At 36.3% G+C, this 25,546-nt stretch overlaps 1 protein-coding gene across 4 annotated transcripts in view; it reads right to left on the minus strand.

Annotated features, from left to right (window-relative positions):
* The window catches only part of PHIP (pleckstrin homology domain interacting protein), a 140,623-nt gene extending 117,460 nt beyond the window's left edge, over positions 1 to 23,163 (minus strand). For 3 of the 4 annotated variants that reach the window (XM_047857914.1, XM_047857915.1, XM_047857913.1), the window contains exons 1-6: positions 22,914 to 23,159; positions 22,740 to 22,798; positions 22,578 to 22,607; positions 22,329 to 22,388; positions 7,027 to 7,177; positions 6,841 to 6,939 (exon numbers count right to left, since the gene is read on the minus strand). In XM_047857914.1, the coding sequence (XP_047713870.1) occupies positions 6,841 to 6,939; positions 7,027 to 7,177; positions 22,329 to 22,388; positions 22,578 to 22,607; positions 22,740 to 22,798; positions 22,914 to 22,953 (439 nt within the window). In that variant the 5' untranslated portion in view covers positions 22,954 to 23,159. Of the gene's footprint in view, positions 1 to 6,840; positions 6,940 to 7,026; positions 7,178 to 22,328; positions 22,389 to 22,577; positions 22,608 to 22,739; positions 22,799 to 22,913 lie in introns of all 4 variants that reach the window. The other variant, XM_047857917.1, reaches the window with a different exon arrangement.
* Between the last annotated feature and the right edge of the window lie 2,383 nt (positions 23,164 to 25,546).

Below are 25,546 nucleotides of genomic sequence, written 5' to 3' on the forward strand. Positions count from 1 at the left end.
TGAAAAGAAATTTAAGCAAAAGAAAAAAATAAATAATAATGTCTATTTTATATATTTGGCACTTTGGCACAATGAACATTAGCTTTATTTCCCTTAAAACAAAAATGCAATACATCTTAGGAGTCTCTCACAATTACCTATTCTTAGAAGGCAAAACAAGGAAGTAGAGAGGCTGAGGGAGGAGAGGAAGGGGAGCAAGGAAGAGAATTAAAATAACAAAAACCTGTGCCAAATGGAAATATGAATGTCATTCTGAACTTTTCTTGTCCCACCTCATTCACTAATTACATCAATTACCTATTTCCTCTTCATTTAATATTTACTAATGCTGAGGAATTGGGTCCATAAGGAGCAATAAAATATAATCTTTATCCTCCAGGCCCTAACAGTACAGTAGAAAAAAACAAAGGTAAATAAATATCATTCAAGGGACAGATTAAAAAACAGAAACCAAGACCAAAAAATAAAAATCCAAAAAATATAGCTAAGTCAGAAATGATTAAACAACACAAATTATAAAACTAAGATTAGAAAAATAGAAGAAAATGAGTTCTGAAAGAGAAAATGGTTACTGAGAAAATAGGTCAAAATGAATGTATTTAAATAAGTGATGAATAGATGCCTAACTTAGGATAAAGTATGGACTGAGGTAAAAAAGGTACAAAACTTAACAGAATATGAGGTAAAGAATACATGAACAGGAAAGAAACTACAGATTATTATTATAATCTTACAAATTACTGAATTATATGTCAAATGTTAAATTATATGTTAAATCTTACAGATTTATAACATACAATGTTATTAATACTTATGTAAGAAACATGGTTACATGAGGAAAAACTTAACTCTAACCTCCAGATCTCAGCCCAGTGCCAAATTATGTTAAAAAACTACCAACTGTAGAATAAGTCAAATATTGGAAATGTGGCAAAACAGCACAGTAAAAATAGAAGGGGAAAAGACCCTTTGCTTTAAAAGTACTCAAGATTTACTAGCAAAATAATGCATTAAATGAGAATTACACGATGAAAGGGCAAAAAGTTACATTTAGTGTAGTCTACATTGTGCATACATAGTCACTTTGCTATCTCATTTAAGTTTCCAAATTACCATATATGGTAAATTTCACCCCTATTTTACAAATGAGGAAGTTGAGAGGCTAAAAAATTAAATAATTTGCCTAAGGCCACACATCTAGACTAAAGCCGAGTCAAGATTTATAATCTAATTTTAAGCAAATCTTTGCTGCCTTTGTTCAAACTAGTTTTCTCAGAAAAAATTATAAATGTAGATGAGATCTAAAACTTTTCATGCAAAAAGCTTCTTAATGTTAACTGCATGTTTGTGTAGCAAGGCTATTTTTCAAGGTAAAGCTTTCCTTACACTCACACAGAATGAGATTTCTCAATACTCCTTATCCTCGCCCACCAAAACTGGAACTTTGCAGCAGAAGCAGCAAGTAAAATGACAGAAGCAACAAGTAGAACTACATAGGCAAAACAACAAACAAGATGAGATATGGAAAACCTAAACATAGAAAGTTTACTTGGCTAATATGGTAAATGTCAAAAAATATAAACAGGCAATTAGCAAAAGATTGCTTTACTTTATTACAACCTTTTCCACAAGATAAACATGCATTAAATGAATCCCCAAATTTAACTTTAAAAACAGCTTTAATGTACCTATGTCTCTTCTTTCCAGGTCTCCCTCCACTAATGTCATTTATTATTAAATTATGCCTATTAACATAGGCAAATACAGAGTAAACTATATCTGAAAATAGGCATAATATGGGTAAGGAGATTGGAGAAAGCACAATACCTGAGATCATAAGTATTTTTGAAAGTAAATCTGTTATTATGCCTAATACATGATCATGTATCTCTTCCATAGAAAATGAGTTAGAAGATAATGATAACAGATTAGTAGGACCTTTCTTTTCTTTTATTTCTCTCCCATTAAGAGAGGTTCTAGAGGACTAGAAAGCAGCTGACTGCTTTGGTTCTCCTTCCCTGAGAATGAATTCCAGTTCAATTTTCACAATTTACATCAAGGACTAGGAGATGCAAAGCAGTCGGGATTTATAAAATAGGGTAAAGACACACTGAGATAAGATCAATACCTGGTTCTTAAATTATACAGGTATGGGTTTTTGACATCTCAAGTGTAATGAACTGATAATTCATTAATAAACCTTAATTTCTTAAAAACCAGCTTCTGAGGTTTTCCCTTAATTCAATGATATCCTTGACCAATGATATCCTTGACCAAGTCTCTCTCTTGGCTATTCCAACCATATATTCCAATTTTTACCCCCTATACACTGCTGAATTTTTTGAGTCCCACTCCAGTTCATCAATTACCAACTGCCTCTTCATTTAATGTTTACTAATGCCAAGGAGTTGGGTCTATAAAGAGCAATGAAACATAATCTCTATCCTCCATGTCCTAACAGTATAGTAGAAAAAGAAAAGGAAACAGACACAACTATGTGACAAAAGCTATAGAAGAGGTAAGTATAAGCAGACATTTAAAGTTTAAAGAATGAACAGATATTCATAGAACTAACAAAAAAGAGAGACATTGCAGACAGAAATAAAACGTGCAGAGACAAAGGGTTAAGAGGTTAGCTGACTGTTAAGAACTGCCAAGGAGTTGTACAAAGCTAGAGTACAGGTAGAGGCAAGGAAAAGGCGGGAAGATGGGAAAAGGTCAGCCTTATGAGCAACATTACATGGTTAAAACTATTCAAAGTCAATGAGGGAAAGGAGGCACGACAGGATCACACATGCCTTTTACAACTTTTAGAGTTCTCAACTGGAGACAATTTTGCCCCAGGGACATTTGGGAACATCTGGAGATATTTTTTGGTTGTCACAATTCCAGGGGCAAAAGGTGGGAAATGCTACTAGCATTTACTGGGCACAGGCAGGGATGCTAATACAACACCCTACAATGCACAGGGCAGTAGCCTACAACAAACAATTCTCTGGCCCAAAATATAAACAATGCCAAAGTTACAAAACCTTGATTTAGAGCTAAATCCTAGGGCACAGGAATAAGACTAGAGGCAAGGGATCAAGTAGCCTATAAGTTCAAGGAGAGCAGAGGTCAAGCATGTTCTTATTTATCCTAAAATTCCAGATGCTAGCCCAATGCCAGATATAATGAATGCAGAGAGATTCAGTAATTACTTAGTAAGTGAATGAATGATGTTACAGCTCCAGGCAAGAAGTACCAAGGCCTCAAATGTGGCTATTGCAATGGTAATGAAAAACAGACTCAAGAGATTAGAATAAAATACACATGCCTTATTTACTAAACGAATGTTAAGAAATGAATTAAGAAGTCTAACTCCCAGGGTTGGAATAACAAGTTTCACAGGGTTAGAAGTTCTATTTTACACATTTTAAAGTTTCAGACAAATGTGAAATACTCAAATTGAGAAGTACAAAAGTTTGCATATAGTCTGCAAAAATCTAAGAAAGGAAAATCCAATTTATCACCACACTTATCTTACGTGATCTTCTGAGTTACAAGAGAAAGTTCATTAAAAAAAAAAAACAAAAAAACTTAAATTCCTAAGTGCAGTTTGGTAACCTGGAACAAGAAAAGACAATTAACAGAAAACCTTGGTGAGATATGAATAAGATCTGGTGTTTAGTTAATAATACTGTCCCAATGCTGGTTCTGTAGTTTTGAGAAATGTACCAGGTAATAAGATTACAACATTAGGAAAAACTGCACAGGGTGTATAAAAGGAACTGTGAACTATCTGTGCAACTTTTCAGTAAATATTTATTTCCAAGTTAAAAGTTTATTTTTAAAACTTCTGTATCTCAAATGCTTCAAAATTTAAATATCTAGATGTATATTAAATATTTAAATCCATAGTTTATGAAAAGTTAAAATGTTAAGGTTTTTTCCTTACGTCCCTTTTTACTTGGTAGTACTACATAGATCAAGGAAAGAGCAAAGAAAATCTTTAAAAGTAGCTAGACAGAAAATAGCAAAGAGGAATCAACAAAAGAATTAAGTCAGTACTACAAATGTTCATATTTAAAAAAAAAATCTTCTAACCCATACTCTGTGATAACGTAAAATGATACACCTTATCACCATGCAGGCCAAAAGCTTGATGAACTTTTCTTTCCACTTCCATCCTATTCCCAATTTTGTAGCAGTCACAAAACATTCAAGACTGTCACCAAGGGGAACCGAAAAGAGATGATACTAAACTATGACTATAATAAATAGACTCATTTTTAGTCCAGCTTTTTTTTCTTTGGGAACTTAAGAAACTATATGCAAATACGAAAAAGCAGGTAAAATTGGCATTATAATAGTTACTTTTTTAAATAAAAAGAGCTAGTATTTTCCTGAAAATACAAATGGAAGAAAAAAGCATTCATCTTAACCCTTATGAAATTAAGTCTTTCAGAAAGATACAAAAATTACCAGCTTGGTAATTAATTCTGATACCTGAATATACCAGTTGCATTACTCTGCTGTAACAAAAAACTCAAAAGACATTTTGGTCATATTCCCTATATCCACGTCAGCAATATTTACTAATCTGACCATGAGACTTAATACCAATTTTCTTGAATAGCCAAATGCTACAACTTGAAAATTTAGCTTACTGAAAATAAGACAGCATAATGGAGTCAGGCTGGTTTCATGACTCACTAAATGTGTAACCTTGGTCAAAATGCCGACGTTTTCCATGCCTCAATTTCCTTCTCTATAAAGTAAGAACAGTTCCTCCTATAGGCCATTTAGGTTTTAAAAGAGAATATAAATGAAAAATGCTTTGAGTACTGCCTGGCACATAGTAATTACTCACATAGGAAATGTTAAGATGAAAGTTATGTACCGTCAATCATTCTTGCACTTGCATTGCCTACCACAGGGCTACATGACAATGTGTTGAAAGAATAACATAACACATTCTCTTTACTATACAGACCTGTAGTTTTTCAAAGAGAGGATAAACTTCTCCCTACCAGTGAAACTCCTTTAATATTTTACCTTCCCCTTCTTTCAACAAAACCATTTTGCCCCTAGTATAATTTTCTAAGTGCAAATATACTCTAGTGTCTCAAATCCTTTGTTTTAATAGTTGTTCTTTATATATAGATAATATATAAATATCATTATGTAACCAAGACAATATACTGAAAAAAAAAATCATCCACGATTGTCTGCCATACAAATGTCACATAGGATACCTTTGGAAAATAGGTCAGTGAAAACAAACCAGAATACTTCACAGAGACAAAAAGATAGAAATCATAAAAAAAGAGAAGGTGATAGAGAAGATAAAGTAAGGGAGTCTAGTATGTGTTCAACTGGAGTCCCAAAGGAGAGAGAATGGAGCAAAGATGATATTTTAAAAGATAATATTTGAGAATTTTCCAGTGCCAGTAAAAGACATTACAGATTCAAGAAACCTAATGGATCTCAAACAAGAAAAATAAACCCCACAGACACCAAGGCATATCACAGACAAACTGCAGAAAATCATCAAGATTTCCAAGCAGCAACAGTTAGGAGATTTAAACTCACATATATCAATAATTATACATACAGAACAAAATGCCTTACATAAAACATTAAGACTGCCATACTATATTTTTAAAAAGCCACTTCTTTGCTATTTTTAAGAGATATGGGAAATGAAAGGACACAAAAAGGTTAATAGTAAAACAGTGAAAAAAGATATACCATATAAATCTTTTTTTTTTTTTTTTTTTTTAATTTTTTTTTTTTCAACGTTTATTTATTTTTGGGACAGAGAGAGACAGAGCATGAACGGGGGAGGGGCAGAGAGAGAGGGAGTCACAGAATCGGAAACAGGCTCCAGGCTCTGAGCCATCAACCCAGAGCCCGACGCGGGGCTCGAACTCACGGACCGCGAGATCGTGACCTGGCTGAAGTCGGACGCTTAACCGACTGCGCCACCCAGGCGCCCCTACCATATAAATCTTAAGCAAAAGGCAGAACTGCAATGTTGATGATCAGTATAAGTATCCAGAAAAGGAAGAAGTAAGTACGATTTGGATAGGTGGGAGAGGGAGAATAACACTCCTGGATAGGCAAAAGGGTGGGGGTGGAAGAAAAGGCTATGACTAAAATATGAAAGTCTCTGAAAATTAGAAGTTTAGATTGGTGCTAGAGGAAGTATGACACCATTAAAATATCTTAAACAACCTCTTTATACTACCTTGAGTAGAAGGACAACACAGCAAGGGTAGAATTAAAGAAGATTAATATTACAGTATTCTAAGTATGACCCGGAAGGGAAAGAGGGAGAAGACACTGAAAGCAAGACTGGTTTGGAAATGCTACAGTAATCCAGGAAGACCAAGGACCAGGTAGAAGAGACAAGGGATGAATCTAGCAGGTATTTCAAAAGGAAGACCTAGCTGCATCAGTTTTCCTTCTTTGAAATTTTAAAGGCAGAAAAATACACTATGCTTTATAAAAAAATAACCGAACTATTTTTGTTTTCCACCATCATAACTAATGTGTATTGTGATACAGTCACCCACAAAATCAATCTAATACATTTTAGGAAAACAGTTTTTCTGTAAAAATAGAATATCAATAAGCTAGTTAGCCTACATTACGTACAATACATACAATCCATAATTACATATCATGACTTCACTACGAAGATTACTGACACAGTAAAAAGAAATGATAGCTTTTTCCTTACTTGAATGCTAATGCACATAATATGAAATTCTCTTGAAGTAACTAAAACATTTTTATATTCAAAAGCTCTTTACCAAGAGGATATCAACTTGGTAATGAACTCAAACAACTCACCAATGCTGGGTGGGCTACCATAGTTAATTGGTGACTCAGGTGGTCTTCCACAATGCAATGCAGCCAGAGCAGATCCTTTCCACACAACATGCTTGCAGCCTATTAAACACACATATTTTTATGGATCCAAAGGTAGGACACATACACAAAAAAGAATGTCTAAATCCTATTACAAATTGTTCATACTTTTATTTGTGCGTAGCAAGGACTGTCTTCCAGCTCCTAATAAAGTTTGTACTCCAGGAACGCTTTGTGGAATTTCTTGTTCAAGAAGAGGTCCTAGCCGATGACATATTTGCAGCAAGTGATCAGGTGCTAAATGTCTGTAATACTTCACCTATTATGTGAAAGACATATAAAATACTTGCTAAATAAAGTGATATAGTTCTTTGTAATAAATAAAATATACTTTAAAAAATAGAATAATTTGTTCTGGCTAGTCCACATTTCATTTTACTTGGGGTCAAAGTTCATGTCTGTTCTGTTCAACCACTTGACTCACAGAATAGTTACCCCAACCATCATTTACTTCAGTGAGGAGAAAAACTGCTAAAGAATTAATGTAACCTAAATATAGCAAGTTATAAATTAGCAGATTCTAGTCAATGCAAATACTGAATGAAGAAAAACTATATAGCATTATAACCTAAAATGATGTTTAAATTTTAATTTTCAAAAGCTTCAAACAAGTCATCCAACTACAAAATATAATAAATGTTTTGAATCTTTTACATAAGGAGTATCTCCAGATTAAGGACAAAACAAAAAAAACCCTGATAGTTCATGTACTCATCACAAAATTTAAAAACAATTATATAGCCTCTATGATGAATTTTGTAATTCACAAAAAACCTTAGAGAGAAAGGCCAAACTGCAACTACTGATTTAACTAAGCTTCGACTATAAAATAAATCTACCTACCACAAAAAGTTTGGGCACTTTGGAACAACTTCAAAACACTGTTTAATTTATGATAGCATTTGAAACCAAGATATGAAATTCTAATATTTTTATTATCCATCCTGAAAGTCTTTTAGAATGCTTTAGAAAGAGAATTACAGAAAAAAAGTATACTGTTTTATCATTTCATGATTAGGGTATCAAGTTATAAAAAATTTGTCAATGTACCACCTAAATATTATAGTTCAGCTGTTCTCAAAGTGAGTTCTGGGAACTCCTGAAGGTTCCTAAAGTAAAAGTCATAAATAATACTAACATATTATTTTTCTTTTTCTCTTTCTCATGGTGGATTTTTCCAAAGGCCAAGTGGCATGTGATATCACAACAGACTAAGTGAGGCAGCAGATATAAGAAACCTATTAAGCCAGACATTAAACATTCCTGATAATGTAAAACAATGCCACTCTTCAAAACTTTTAGAAAACTGTTATAAAAAATGTTAATCGGGGCGCCTGGGTGGCGTAGTCGGTTAAGCGTCCGACTTCAGCCAGGTCACGATCTCGCGGTCCGTGAGTTCGAGCCCCGCGTCAGGCTCTGGGCTGATGGCTCAGAGCCTGGAGCCTGTTTCCGTTTCTGTGTCTCCCTCTCTCTCTCTGCCCCTCGCCCGTTCATGCTCTGTCTCTCTCTGTCCCAAAAATAAATAAACGTTGAAAAAAAAATTAAAAAAAAAAAAGTTAATCAACATGAAGTGAGTTTATTATATTTAAATGAATAAAATATTTTATAATCTACCTTAATTTTTAAATCATATGAACAGATAATTCCATGTAAACAAAGAAAGTTCAGTAATTTTTATTAACATAAAGCGGTTCTGAGGCCAAGTGTTTGAGAAATGCTACTCAAGTATACACGGTAATGGCACTTTTAATATGAATTCCTTATAAGATTGATCTGGGGAAGGAAGTGAAGGGTTAAATCATTTCATTCCATCTTGCAGTATCTGTTATACCCAAACTATAGAAGAACATGAATGGTGTTTTTATAAAGTTAGCTACTATTCATCCTTCTAAGCTGAAGCCAATTAAGAGAAACCAACCTACTTTTTATCATAATACATTCCTGTCATAGAGACAACAGAGAGCCATACTGTTACACTGACAATTTAAAATAATACAGTGTGTGGCATATAGTAGATGGTCAGTAAGTACTAGTGGAATGAAGAATTTCAGAAAAGAGGTCCCAATACAAATTATATATACTATATTATGTACCTCTGAAAAATCCTGAGATAAATCTGTTTGATTTTAATACAATTTCCTAAACTTACTAAGCTAGGATTCCTTTTCCCTAATATCACCATCTTGACTTAAAACATACTTTTTCAAACACTAAGGTGATTAGCTAAGCAAAAAAAAAATTAGAAGAAATTACCAAATATGAATTTTTAAAATTATATTTAATCTTCCCTAATTTGCTTAAAAATAAAATTTAAAGGAAAAAGCCTAGAATATTTAGAGTCCCTTCTAGTTCTAAATTGTATATCATTATTCTAATGTGCTTTCTTTAAACTAATCCAAATTTCTTTTAAAAATTTTATTTTAATCATAAAGTTCATTACTTAATAACTTTAGTTTTGTGATTGTCCTGTTTTGGAGTCATTTTGCAAGACTCATTTCAGGTAGTGAACCTGAGTATCTTTATTGCAGAATCGTGTCTTTGAATAAAATACTATGAATCCACTTTCTCAGACTTAGTCTTCCCTTGGTGATTTAGTATATTTCAATTTTTCAAAATCAACTTTCACTTTAAAAGTTAGATACTTTCAGTTCTTAAAATCCTCAGGGGCTTTCTGGCTTTTGAAACTTTATACAAGCTGATCCGTCTGCTGGAAATCTTTTCTCTGCCCATCCACCTTCCCCAACTCATTCTCCTTCATGTCTCAGTCTATGCCTCACTGCCTTCTATGACCTACTACAATACCTCTGCCCCCCTTTTTTGGACATTCTATCTTTGTATTTCCATAGCACATTATACTCCTTCCCAAAATGTTCTTTTACCCCACTAACCAGCAGTCTATAGTACTTCTATCATATTGTTCTTCATATATTTTGTTATCTAGACCTCAGTGAGAATCTAATCATAGCTATGATCCTCTTCCCCCCAAACAACAACTCTATCTTGCCCTGTTTTGAAGGTTCCTAAGACCCCTGCAATATCCTAAGACTGCCGATTTACTTGTCCATGACCTATACAGGTAAACACAGGCTTAGATCTCGTTCACTTGTTCTACCAGAGTTCTACCAGAGTCCAGCTCCAGACCCTATTTCTTCTCACTCAATACTTCCTACTTGGACAATTATTATACCAATGATTCCAAAATTTGTAACTGTAGCCTAGGCTTACACATCAAACTTCCTTAAAAGATATCTCTCTTTGGATCCCTCCTCAGCTCAACATATGCAAAATGAACTCATAATCCTCATGTCAACACTCACCTCCCAAAATGTTCTCTACCCTGACAAACGGCAACACTATCCATCCAGTCTCAAGCGAAAAAGTTGTATTTTTTACATTGCCCATTCCTCCATCTCCTTCCCAATATCCAAGTAGTCACCAAGTTCAATTGATTTTCCCTTCCTATTCTCCACAACAATCCAATTCAAAATCATCGTTGCAATAACTCCTATCTCTCCCACATCTACTCATGCCTCCTACCTCATTCGAATCTATAATCTCTTCTATTCCAGAGGTACTCTGTATACTGCAATCATAATGATCTCTCCAAAAGCTTTATCTGGTCAAGTCACCTTTACTTAAAACACTTCAGAGGGGCACCCGGGTGGCTTGAGTCAGTTGAGTGTCCGACTGTAGCTTGCGGTTCGTGGGTTTGAGCCATGCACAGGGCTCTGTGCTAACCGCTCAGAGACTGGAGCCTGCTTCAGATTCCGTCTCCCTTTTTCTCTGCCCCTCCCTAGCTCACGCTCTGCCTCTCTCTCAAAAATAAACACTTATAAAAAATTTAAAAACACTTCAGAGACGGGGCGCACCTGAGTGGCTCAGTGAATTGAGCGTCCAACTTTGGCTCAGGTCATGATCTTGCAGTTAGTGAGTTCGAGAGACCTGTGGGGCTCTGTGCTGACAGCTCAGAGCTGACAGCTCAGAGCCTGGAGCCTGCTTCAGATGTTGTCTCCCTCCCTCTCTGCCCCTCCCCCATTTGCACTCAGTCTCTCAAAAATGAATAAACATTAAAAAATAAATTAAAAAACAAAAACAAACACTTCAGAGACTTTCCTTGCTCTTTAGATATCCGACTCCTTAACATGGTCTACAAATCCTGAAAGGCACGTATGGTCCATTCATATTTCTCTGCTTCATCTGGCACGTTTAGTCCTACACGCTCCAGCCCCCACTTACCACATTTAGACACACTGGCCTTTTTTCAGGTTCTTTACCTGCACTCTTTGCTCTCAGGCTTTTCCCATGTGGCATACTCTCTACATTTCCCCACATTCCTTGCCCAAACAACTCTTCAGTGTGCTTCAAATCTTCTCTTCAATGTAACCTCCCTAGTTTTCCTTTATCTTACCAGTCTAAATGTGTTATCTTGGGTACATACTCTTGGCAACTTTTTCTTAACTCATGTACCAGTTTGTTATTATACATCTAAAAGTTTAATAATTCAATGTTTTTCTTCTCAACTTTGCCATTAACTACAAGAGTGTAAGAATCAAGTCTCTTTTTGGTCCAAACTGCATCACATACATACATACATACACATACACACGCACACACCCAATACATACTTAAAAAAATAAATGAAAACTTTCTTTTGCTACCTTAAATCATTATTCTTAAGGAGTATTAATCCATGTCACTATGGTCAATAAAATGTAAAGACAAACACAAATTTTAAAAAATGAAAATGGTTCAAAAAATTAAAATGGCTCATATATGACTACACATATGCGATTTTTAATTTTCAAATTAGTAAGATACCGTATCTTTAATATCAAGCTTTTTAGTTTGAATAAATTTTTATTTTATTTGTTTATACTAGTAAATAACTAAAAGGAAATTAAAATCAAAAGGGAAATCGGAAATGAGATCGTAATAAAATCCCTTAAACAAAATGTATATATTTGGATTCTTGGTAATGGTTTGTACACTATTATTTGGGAAAAACAAAACAACATCCTCAATTCTAATATACTGATTACTTTCCATGACCCATGCTGCTTTCAATTTCTTAAGACATTCAATGTATAAAAAGTATGATCAAATTATAAAGTTAAAGGTGATAAATATTAATAACACTATCTAGCTAATACATATTGACTACACTCTAAATGCTAGGCCTTGTGGTAAGTTGGTAAATTTTACATGTAAAAGCTCAGTTATTTTAATAACCCTAAGAGATATGAACTATTATTCCCGTTAATGAAGAAATTATTATACAATAATATAAAACAAGGTTCCCAAGATCACACACATTTAGTGGATAGCAGAGATGAGAATCAAACCAAGGCGCTGTAACTCCAGCCCTCATTTACACTGCCTGTAGTACCTATTGCCTCAAATACATATATATCAATATAGAAGAAAGCTTAAAAATAGACATTCTGAATAGTTTTCAACACAGACATTAAACTATGCCGAAAAAGAAATATTCTAAAGTTCACTTTCAGTACTAAACAAATTAGCACAATGGCACAAATTCCTACAGGTGAAGGGTGACACTTAAAACAACTAAGGATAGAGGGGCATCTGGCTGGCTCAGTAAGAAGAGTATGCGACTCTTGATCTCAGGTTTGTGAGTTCAAGCCCCACGCTGGGTGTACAGAGTAAATAAACAAAACTTTTTTAAAAAGATAAACAACTAAGGATGGAAAATAAAATTACAAAGATAGAGTGACAACCCTAAATACTCTCTCCTACTATGGTTATCTCCTACTATGGTTAAAGGAAATCAATGTGATCAGCCCTACTTTTCTCAATATTTCTAAGATTAAAATTTTAAACTCTTAAAGTTAGAAGGTACAAACAGATTAAACCATAAAATTTATGATTACTATCCTGAAAAGAAAATAAGAAAAATGCACTATTTTTTAGCTGTGCTCCCCTTTTAAATTTTCATAAACATCTCATCTTCTCTCCTACTCAGATGCAAGAGCCTGATTTAAGGATGCAAACTCTGATGTCATCTCACTGAGATTCACTCTTACACTGGGGGGCTAGTCAGAGCTTTTTCAAACTTCTCATATCCCCACTCCCACCTCCAATCCCAAAAGAAAATCACTTGATACAGTAACAACAATCTTTGGGTTAAGGGTCCATAATTAATGGTTAAAACCTGAATTAAAGGTGTCCCTGTGTAAATATGTTAGGATATCTAGAACAGAGGTCAGCAAACATTTTCTGTGAAGGGTCGGATGGTAAATATTTTGGGCTTTGGAGGCACCTATCAGCTGTACATACATATTTTTACCAACTCTAAAAATGTAGTAACTTTAGCTTCGAGGCCTTATAAACAGGTTTCCTACACAATTTACCTGCAACCAACATAGTTTACCACCCCTGATGTAAACAATTCTTGGTTCTATCAACATCTCCACTAGCAAGGATAGCAGAATTCTGTGAAAGAGACAGCTCTGCTCAAGCCTTCGCCCAAATCATAAACCTTTATCACTCCTTTTTCCAGCTGCATATTTAAAACATTTCTAGAATTGTCTATCACAATTTGAACAACAGGATCCTCTTCTGAAAATGTAAACTATAGCAAGGAAGGAGCAAGGAAAGACTGAGGTCTTTGAGTAGTTTACTTTCTTGCATCCCTGCCTACAACTATCTGCTTCTGCTTACTATGCTACTTAATATAAACAGCCGTTCTTCCCAGCCAAGAAAATTTTGACATTGTCAATGGAAATTACCATTAAAAGGTAAATTTTATCAGTGGGAAGAAAATATAAAAAACTTGGAAGCCACTGCATTCCACCAGACATACTGTCATTAAGAATTCTACTCAATTTTTATTTTTATTTTTTTTTTTAATTTTTTTTTCAACGTTTTTTATTTATTTTTGGGACAGAGCGAGACAGAGCATGAACAAGGGAGGGGCAGAGAGAGAGGGAGACACAGAATCGGAAAAAGGCTCCAGGCTCTGAGCCATCAGCCCAGAGCCTGACGCGGGGCTCGAACTCACGGACCGTGAGATCGTGACCTGGCTGAAGTCGGACGCTTAACCGACTGCGCCACCCAGGCGCCCCATGAATTCTACTCAATTTTTAAAGAAAAGGTCAGTAGTTTGATTGAAAGCTCTAAAGTCCAACAGTCTACGTTTAAACTTGCTGAGCGTGGGAAAACATTTATTCCACATCTCAATGCCCTCATCTACAAGACTGAGACTTCCAAGTCACCACCTCGGGAGGTAGTGATGGTAGGTGACATGGGAGTTGTCTGTCATTTAAATTACACTTCACATTACATGCTCCATGTTGATCTTTCATGTTGAGAATCTTTCTAGACCTACGCAGGGAAATCATTTTAAGGACCTTTCCAAAATGAGGCAGATCAATACAATGAAACTACTTGATTTACCTATGAGATCTAGAAATATCAGTCCTTCCTCTAGCATATAATTTAAGAAGTCCCTATGAAAATAAGATCCACAAATATTTAGCACTACTAGGTCCTGAACACCTGACCTGTTCTAAAAATGTCAGTTTTTTCACGTTTTCTCAATTTTTTTCAAATCTGAAAGGCTAGTTACTTCTGCTCTCCACTATAGTTCTAAATTCTAAAAGGTCAGCTTAGTGAAATACAATTCTTATTTTTACAACTATTCTAACCTATGAACAAAATCATAAATTTAAAAGCCCTATTTACCATTAATCATTCTCTAAGATCTATTTTTAAAACCAGATCTCAAATTCTCAAAACTTTGAACTTCTAATTATAAATCAACAGATTTACAAAGTATAGGCTAAAATTACATCCACCATCTTTAAAGCTAGTTTACATTTTCTGAGCAATTTTTTAAAAAACTGTGATAGCCTTCCACGTAGAAAATACACGGAATACTTACTTTGTGTCAAGTATTCTCAAAATTTATCTTCACAAGGAAGTAAGATCAAGTATTTTCCCCATTTCACAGATATAGAAAACTGAAGTCCAAAGGTTACAGCTTCTTAAAAGTCATACATTAAGAAAATAGGAAAAATTAGTAATCAAACCCAAGGTCTCCTGATTCCAAGATTACTGTTATTTTCACTACGTTACTTTCCTTCTCAAAACTTTAGTCCCTGCTCCACTGTCACACAGCTCTTAGGATTATACTCTTAATAGAACCTACATAAACATTTTTCGAGTCAAATCCTCTAATCTGGTAACTATTCTCACAAGGACTCTTTACATGCCTATGATTTCTTTGTAATTAGAAGTATAATAAAATTAATACAGAATCTTATTAAGTGTCAAAATTAATCTTGGTGGTCTATTTACCCTTAATTAACTGCCAATAAACATGCTTGAAAGACTGTCTTCTATTCACAATTTAATCAACCACCTAAGAATTCATTTAGATAATTCAGCTAGTATTATCAATACAAATCTGTCTTTTAAAGAATATGCATGATGCTCTTCCAAATTTTACTCATCACAATCCGACTATATTTTGCTACAAAAAAAAAAAAAAAAACTTTATCAAGAATTTAGGTGTCCACAAACTACAAAGGATTCTCTATAAAAATTAATTTAAAACACTACATGATAAAATTTAACTTTTTGAAATATTACATTTTGAAGTTTTGTTTTTAAATTAAATCATGTTTCCTAAGCAAAATTTGTACAGTTAAGAAATCTTCTTTAAAATATTATTTACTAAACTAGAATTTAAATTTCCAATTCGGGATTCTGTTGGAAAAGTTATCGTCTATTAATTTAAAGACGGAAAATTCTTAAACTATTCTTAAAATGTCAATATAAATACTCTTAAGAGAACGACTAGTTTCATTTTTAGTCATGTTTCAGTTTCAAACAGTATACTCAAAATAACTAACACCACACATACAATGGCAGTGAAGTTGTTAAAAAAAAAAATGCACATTTCTCCAAGTTGCCTAGAATTTAGTATTTCCTCAAAATCTAAACCAGAATCAAATGACACAAGGTAAATATTTCTTGCGTTTCTACTATAACCTCTGCCAAGACAGGCTATGTGCCTGTTCTCTATCCCTGATAAAGATCAAATGGGTCATGCCACCATGATCACAGGCCACCTGGAGTCCAGAATACATGCCTCCTGCTGCCATCATCCATGCTATCACGAATAACCTAAGCTATATTATAAACCTCATTCCATTTACAATTTAGTTTTAACTTAAACAGAAGGAGCATCAGATCATGTTGCTAACTACATATTCTTAGTATGAAAAACTTCTCGTCCAACCAACCACCCTTTTCCTTGTCTGTCATCCCTGAGCTCAAATAGGCTGCTTCTGTGTGTGTAAGGCAAATAAAGATGGACCAGCATCATATCTGAAGATTGCCTTCTCTGTCACTACAGAGACCAAACGTTCTCACTTACATATTTCATTCTTCTATATCATAATTTTGATTTTTTAGTACACTGAATTCTCAAATTCCATAGAGAAAAAAAAGTATCATTTTCTCCAATCTGTTCTAAAATAGACTCTTCTATATTCCATATGCTCAGTAACATATACTTATCCATTCTAAGATAATTTATTAGTTTTCACAAATTACTCATAATTGTACCCATAACATAGCTTTTCATAAACAAATCAGAAATCGATAATCTTTACACATTTTAAATTTTTTTCTAAAATTTTAAGTTTGGTTTGTATCATATAATAGCCTTTATTACTTTTAGATGTAATTATAAAAGCAACTTAAATACCCTAGAAGAAAAATACACTCATTTTAATACCTGATTTTCTTGAATATAATTAAAAAGCCCATTAAAATGGATACTTAGTACTGTTAACTAACGTCCACTTTGCTTATTAGTATTACATATACTTTTCTGTGAATTCAGAAACTTAAACAGAGAAACTACAAGAATGAAATTAACCTGTCTGGTATTACTTGTCCAGAACAAGTTGTATAGGATACAATTTTATCTGTTACAACTCTGCAGTGACAATGACAGGTAACTATAAAATTTGGGAAAAAGAAAAATGACTGCAGTAGACTAGATAAGGTGCTTCTACATAAAAGAAACAAAAACTTGTGATCTGACAAAGGAATTTTGAGTGGATTAAAAAATTGGCATTCATAGGATTAATTTAACCTAGTGCTCACTTAAAGATTAATTCAAAAAGTCTGTATTAAGCTCTGTTTAAAACATGTAACTTTAAACCAGATTGACAAAACATGTCCTCTCTGACAATTTCAAAAATACAAACCATTGTGAGGAGTTTAAATTATACAAATCTTTGAACAGAAGGAGACAGAAGCAACAGCCAAGTTCCCTTCACAAATCCCTAAATGTCATCTGACTACCAAAAGAAAAAAAGTTTCATGTATTCTCTAACCAGTTTTGGATACTTCAACTACCCAAACATTTTTTAATGTTAATTAGTCCACAAAAAAGTCATAGAATCACTATACAGACCACCAAAATTTTTCTAGAATTCTAGCCACAATGTTTTAAAAATTATTTACTTTTGGTATTTATTATACTTTTTTCTACCTTAGACTTAATTATTGGATCTACAATATAATTCTACCAATAGTATCTTCTGAAGTTTTAAAGCGGTCTTTCTTACGCTGCAGCTGCTATGTTCAGAAAATTATGCATACTTACTTCTCAAATAAAGATGTTTTTCTGAAACTTTAATGCATCATAAAGCTATAACTGGAACCTTTACTACCACGATTAAAGTCCTGATAATTGCAAACACAAACCTTTACATTGTACTTGATTTGTGCCAGTCAGTTATCACTCACCGAATCCTACAAAATAGGGCTATTTTTAGCCCATTTTACAGACTGGAAACAAGCTCCTGCAGTACTATTCTGCCTCATTACAGTCATGTAAAACACCATTATGTAGTTGGGGATGGGATAATCCAACTCCTCCTTATGTTCAGGCCACTTTACAATCATTTGGGAGTATAAAGAATTTAATGGGTACTTCGTTTCCTTTAAAAATATTTGTAAATGCCTCCAACTTCTTAAAATAATGGTATATATACCAACAGAATAACTGCATAGATAAGAAAGGATCAAGTTTTGCCCATTTCAGCCCTTCAGCATGTTTCCCTAACATGTTAACTTTGTAGTTTTCATTAAAAGAATTAGGAGATTTTTTTTTTTAAGTTTAATTTATTTTGAGAGAGAGAGAATCCCAAGCAGGCTCTGTGCTATAAGCACAGAGCCCGATGAGGGGCTCGAATCCATCAACCATAAGATCGTGACCTTAGCCAAAATCACGAGTCGGACACAGCTGACTGAACCACCCAGGCACCCCAAGGACTATAGGATACAAAAGCTGTGTTTTAGCGACTACCAAGCAAATCTTACTGTTTCACTGATACTCTATTAAAAAACGAAATGTAACTCTATTCTGCACATTCACTTCATTACTCGTCATCCCCCACCCCCAAAATTTTACTGGTTAAGTTTTAAAAGCTCCGTATTATCTTCAATATAGAACAGAAATACCTCATTCAAAAACATGTTTTTGTTTCTTTTCTAAAACTTGTCTCCTAGGTTTTGAATCTTAACTTTCACATTAATCAGCATACTCTAAATACATGCACACATATGATCTATACTTAAGTATATCTTATTCATGATTCTTATTCTTCTCTGAATTTAAGACTAGCAATAATTTATGAAAACTAGTACTTAAACCATGGAGAAAAATATACTAATTACAGAGTAAAGAGGCAGTCTACAATGTGGTAGGGTATCAAAAATATTCACCTGTCTCTAAGAAGAAATATGCTACAACCTAAGAATGGCACTATAAAAAGCATTTATATAATTTTCTAATCTGCAGGTTTTCTCCGTATCTACTTTTTTGTGTTTTGGATAACCATCAACAAAATGAAAGAGTTGAGCTTTTAGAGACAATGTATTGCTATTTCTTGTTCAAACTCAATTTTCAGATTACAAAAATTTCAATTCACTTATTTTACAAATGAGCTAACTGGGACCCAGAGAAATTCCATAACTGCTTGAGGTAACCTGCAGGCTAACTGTTGACAGGACTAAAATCACAGTCCATATCTAACTCCCAATCCTTTCATTTGAATAGAAAGATTTCTAGTAAGTGGAATGATTTTAGGAAAAGTAAATACCACTACATAAAATAAAAATTACATCATTTTTAACATTTAACATTTTAACTGGGTTTAACAAGAACCCAGTTTTTATGTATATACATATACATACACATAACATATATATGTACGTGTATGTACATATATATGTTATGTGTATGTATATGTATACAAACAAAACAAAACAGCCATGTAAGCAAGAAATGTAATCAGAATCCCAAATTTGGTAAAAAGTGTTTAAAGACTCTGCCTCAAGATCCTGTAAGTATGCAATCACCACTAACTAAAGTGACAACTAGACAGCAAAACTTAATACACCAACTAATTTCACTATTCAAAATAAGAAATAAATGACAAAGCTTTCTCTTTGCCCAAAAATTATCTGAGTTTTCCTGTTCTATAAAAAGTTACCTATGCTTGGATCCATTTAAAAAATAACAATTCTGATGAAAGCTTAAAATATACCCTTTTGCTTTAAGACCAACCTATTTTTAAAAATACAAACTCTGATTAAACATATACTATAAGAAACAAACCATTTCACTTTGTATCAAATTCCATTCAATCTTAAAAATGTTTTAAATCTTAAGGAAGATGGTAATACAATGATGTTTTATAATAACTTTATCAATCACACTTGGCAATAAATGCATCCTTTTTTTTTAAAACCTATGATCCTTTAAAAGTGTTCTTAAAACTCCACTTTCCTCTTGGTCAAAACTCAATCGCTGTGATTTACATGTAGGCTGACTACAGATGCTGATCTATGTTAAATAGCTGTAATTTGAGGTTTTCTAGAAATTTCAATCTGACGTATATATTCTTCCACTTAACATATTAGTCAATTTATCAGTTAACAGAGCAACATATTTCCAGGTAGAGATAGACACTACTGAAATCACAAATAATAGTTATTATTTTGGTTTCACTCACCAAATTAACTTAAAACCAATGTTAAGTAAATTCAACTTGAAGGCAATGAAGTTTTTTAAGTCATAAGAATAAATTAAGACAATAGAGAACATTATACAAGAGATTTTGCATGTGCTCACCTAGACATATGGTGTTCCAAAATGTGTTAGAGCTAACTGAATTTCAAAAACCCAAATTAAGTTAAACCAAATACCCACACACCTAGTTATATAGTTTGATGGATATAAAAGCACTTCAAAAGGTGTCTTGTATCCAGTAGATATGGAGTGAACAATATGCTGAATGAACAAAAAGAGAAAATGAACCAGGAACTCCTACATTTTAACGAGAATTCTTAACTGCCTCGTAAGTATGCCAAGATGACTATTCTGGTAAAAGGAGAAAACACTCCAGGCAAAAAACCCCACTTCCATGCAAAATAGGTGGATTTTGAAAAATAACACACTAAAGAAGACACCACTTACTATTCTAAATCTGTTAAAGAGACAAGGAATATAAATTCATTTTATTAATATATGAAATGAAAAACCCTCTCAAGAAACTAAAAATGAACATTAGTGCCCCTGTTTTTACTGGAGAAAACATGATATTCATGCAAGTATTACACATTCCCATAATTTAGCAAAATACCATCAGCTGCTTCATTTTAAAAATGCAGTAATATTACATTTTAATTTTACAAGAAAACAGCAATCTTCAGTGACTGAGGTTTTTATGAGATTCAAGAATGAGTTTTGTAAAATCTGCCCAATTCTTAAAAACAGAATACTATAAGCTCCATAATTTTTTCAAGTAACAAGTCAAGGAACCCATTTAGGATTCTGTCAAATATTTACACCCCCCCCCACTCCAAATTAAAATATTGCAGGCACTGAATCTTAAGAGTTTGCTTCAAACTCCCTCCATTCACTGTAGCAAAGTATTGAATGAAAGCCTCGATCACTACTTGAAAACAGAGTGTGGAAATAAATATATTCTGTTAAGGCTCCATTAAATTTCCTAAACCTAATGGACGCTTAATCTATATGAAATCGTAAGAGATTTAGATTCAAAAGTTAGATGTTCTACATCCAAATGAAACAAATGCCACCAAAATCTTGTCATGCTTTCACCTCACAGAAGACATTTCAATTCTAAGGTAGGTGAAACTTCCTAATCGTTTCAGAAGCCCTCCTGAAATAACGTTACACTCGTTAGAACCACCTCAAAACATCAGTTCCGAGTCAGTTGCACTGCACAGATTAAGCGCCCCCACCACCCCCGCCGTGTGACTGCTTTTACTGCTCCAGACACACATATTCATACAAACAACCTAAATCGGTTTAGGAGAGACAATATGAAAAAATACAACTACCGAACACAAATACGTTACTCGTCCAGCCACAACAGGTCCACTTTCATAAGACCATTTTTAGAAATTACTAACATATTCACTGTGAAACCCCACAAAATTAAAAAAATAGCTACTTTTCAAGCTATTAAACAAAATACACCCCAATATAAGCTGGAAAACTTTTACTTGCCAAGTTCCATACCACAATAAATGTAAGCGTAAAAATCAAAACTCTTCAGTGACTTCCAATAACAGTTTTTACTGAAGTCGCGGAATAGCACGAGAATCAGCAAAATTAGAAAAAGCCTGTTAAACTTTTGGCTTTCAGGGGGGTGGTTAGAGGCTTTTACACTTCTGCGAATGTGTTTTGGAAAAAAGCAAGAGGAGCCTCCGGCCGACTATCATCATACATCCGAACCCCTCAAACAAAAAACCTAGCTCTGAATTTAAGGAAAGCAAAAGAATCGAGAGAGAAAAAAAATAAATAAATAACGCCTTGCTACGGTTCCGCTGCGGCTGAATAGCCTGCTTGTGAAATGCTAATGCCACTTCGGAGCAGTTAGTCACCAGCTATTGTGTGGGGCAGGAGAAAGCCGAGCCGACCGCGCGTGCAGAGCAAGCGAGCAAGCGAGCGAGCAAGCGCGCCCTCCTCCTTCCTCGCGCCGCTCCCGCCGCCGCCGCCGCCGCCTCGCGCGCGCCCCCGCGCCCGCACGGACGCGCGCGCCGGCCCCTCCTCCTCCGGCCTTGCACTGCACAACACTCATGACGTATCTTTATTTCTAGTACATTAACAAAATATCACAAATAAATTGTTGGCAGCCCCTGCGGCCTCGGGGTGCGTGTCCCCCCGACCACTGCCCCCCGAAGCCCCCGCGCCGGCCTCCCAACCCTCCCCGTGGCCTTTGGAGCTTTCACGTTCTGGGGCCAAGTTTTTGTCTCTGTAAAAAATTGCGGGAAATTCAATTTTTATTCGACTCGGGGAAAAGTTTCTTTGCTCCGCGACGTGAATGTCTCACCAGATTCTGGTAGGTCCTGGGATGCTCCTTCCCGGTCCAGTCGGTGCGGCGGGGCAGCAGCTGCGGGGAGAGGACGCCCCGTGAGCCCGGCCCCCAGCCCGGGCCCGCCAGCTCCCCTCCCCCGCCCGCCCCGCGCCCCGGCGGGGACCCCGAACCCCGCGCCCCGCGCCCCAGCGGCGGCGGTGGCGGCGGCACGGCCCAGAGGCGGCCGCGCGGCGGCGAGACGCGCCGGGCCGCCGCCGCCCTTACCTCCTTCTCGGCCACCTCGCGGATCAGCACCTGCAACAACAAAGCGGGGAGAGCTGAGCCCCGCGCCCCGGGCCGCAGCCCCGCCGCCGCCGCCGCCCTCCCCCACGCCCGCGAGCGGCGAGCGCCGGCTCGGCCCGCGCCGCGCGCCGCGCGCCGCCGTACCTGAGCCGCCTGCTGACAGGGTCCATCTTCCAGGAACCGGGCGATGAGGAAGTAGAGCTCTGCGCGGGAGAGGGGGACGGGGAGACACACAGGCTTAGCAGCCGGGCGGCGGGGGGCGGGGGACCGCGGGCGGAATCGCCCGGTGCCAGCGGCCCCAGCAGCCCCCCGACTTACCCGATCGCAGCTCCGAGAGGCCTTTCCTCTCACAAGACATGTTTATGGGTCACTTCAGGGCCGCCGGCGGGACACCCCGCCGCCGAGGGGAAGCGGGGATGGTGCCGCCGCCTGCCCTATAGCTGTCAGTGTGTGTTCACGAGCCCAGCCTCGGCTCCACCATTCAAGCAACGGCGGCGGAGGCGGAGGAGGAGGAGGAGGAAACAACAACTCTCAGGCAGCGGCTACGGCCGCCGCCGCCTCCGCCGCGGATCCCTCCGCCGCAGAAAGGAGTCCGCCGCCTTCGCGGCCCGGGCTTGGCCGGGTCCTCGGCCCGCGCCCCCGCCCCCCGGCGCAAAAAAGAGTGCCTCCGGCCCCGCGCCCAGCGCCCCCGCGCCCAGTGTGACGAGACCCCTGCCTTTTCCTCCCCGGCCAAAGGTGCGATTTATTTATTTATTTCCAGTCGGAGAAGATGTCGGAGTCGGAGCCGCCGGTTGGCTGAAAGGCGCTTTCTCTGTGGAGGCCGACCGCGGGAGGGAGGGGGCCGGGGACGGCTCCGCGGAGGGATCTGACGCACACGAAGCCGCAGCACAGGCTCTATTCAGTGGCGCTGGCTGGGGCTGAGATGGAAGTTAGTTTCTATGTAGCAGAAATGGGAAACAAATGAAGCAAAACTGCCCAAAGAGGGGAAATGCCCCGAGGATGGGTCTCACTCTCACGCGCGCACACAGACACACACGCAGAGAGCCCTCTCGCGCTGGGCAAACTCGGGATCGCGCTCCCCGGCCCGAGTTGAATGATAGTGTTTGGTTTCTGTCTCTTGCCATGTGCATGTGTATAAATGCTGCGGATTGGCATCTGTGTAAGTCTTGTCCTGCGTTATTTCTGCAGCCTATGCAAAGTGTTGTGTAATTTATTGGAGTGCTGTATATTGCAATAGAGGTTCGGCTTTTTTTGTTAAGCACTTGGCGTTTGCAAGCCCGTTATTTGCCGAAGCCACCTCTGCGTATATCTTTTATTATTGCCGTTGCCTTAAGCATTTTACATTTTAAAGATGTTTTATTTTAATTTATTTTATTGTTTACGGGCAAAGCGAACTCCTGATCTGTACTTCAGATACTCTTTCCTGGTTACAAAAAGGCTAGTGATGGCTAATTAGCGACTTGGGATTAAAGAACCTTAAAGGTTTTTTAAGTATTTACAAGAAGGAATAATGTAAAGCTGAGAGAAAGGAAAGAACGCTAATATTTATCTCTAACTGATCAGGAGGTAATTTACTGACAGATCAATACCCTACCGAAGGATATTGAAAGAGTATACTACAGTTTAACCAAGGTGATTAGTGATTAAATAATTTAAATTATCTGTGTATCTTGCAGTTGACTTCGTCATGCTAATTAATGGCTTCTAATTTGAGGTGTAAACCATTCCTGTTTACAGTTAATCACGGGAAGACTTCTTGAAAACTGACGAAAAGAGAAAAAAATAATCTTTCGTAAATTAGTAGGTAATTACCGGTTTTATATGCTAAATAATACATCTGTGTTTTGCTGATGAGGGTAAGGGCCTTGTTTTTTAAAAAACGAATATGGGTGAAATTAATGGAAACAATGGAAAAAGCCATTTGTTAGAAAACAAGGACACCAAGTGATTTTTATCTCCAGATGATTTAAGCACTTTTCAAAAAGACTTGATAGTTGATTTTTTTAAGGGTTGCATTTTAAAGGGAATTAGGATAGTCGTTCTTTGTTAACATTTAACAAAAGATTCCCGTTTAAAATTTTAGATAATAAACTGCGTTTTATGTATCTGGTCTAAAAAGGTTATTTGTGGGTAAAGGACCAACAAGCTGTGTTATGGTTTTCTAGATTGTTTCCTCAAGCCTTGTTCCCTCCTAGCTCCTTACATTACTAGTGGGAAATACTTGCTGCAACTGCCTTGTGTTGCACTGCAAGACTGAACCGGTGTGATGCCCTATACTAAATATCCAGAAATCATCCTACATGTGAGGAAGAAGAAAAAAAGCCTCAACCTCTTTGGAATGATAGGATGTAAAAATTGCCTTTTAGAACAATCTTAATCGAATAAAAAAGAGAAGTTACCATGACTCGTCCTACTGCAGCCTGGTTATCAGAGCTACTGTATTTATTGAAATGGCTATCCTTCAAATATTGAAAGTATTTGCATTTTTATAGACATGAATTCCATTCTATCTATTGTAGGTAAGTGGCTTGCTTCTAGATAGTTAGCTTTGAAAAGACAGACATTTAATATGCCCTTTTGCAGTTCTATTTATTTCTATGACTGATGCTTTCTATTTTAACTTTTTAAAAAGTCTTATATTCTTCGAATAATTGTGATATTTTATATCATCATGATGTTCTTCTTACAAACAGATTTTAGGAACTAAAAATTATAGTCATAATCTTATGGTTTTGAAATATTTGTATTAGTCTGATTCTTACTAATAGATGTTTTATCCTTGCAAAGGAAAATAAACCAAATTATGGCATGGAATATAAAATTACTCTGGGTAAAGTTTTCCATATATGTCTTGTGAGTGTTATGTAAACATGGAAAGCTAGTATGATTATCTCATGTATGCTTTTCATTTAGAAGCCACGAAAACTTTTCCTAAGCTTGCTACCAGTACT

This window comes from Prionailurus viverrinus, chromosome B2 (assembly GCF_022837055.1).
Source record: "Prionailurus viverrinus isolate Anna chromosome B2, UM_Priviv_1.0, whole genome shotgun sequence".
NCBI classification, from domain to species: Eukaryota; Metazoa; Chordata; class Mammalia; order Carnivora; family Felidae; genus Prionailurus; species Prionailurus viverrinus.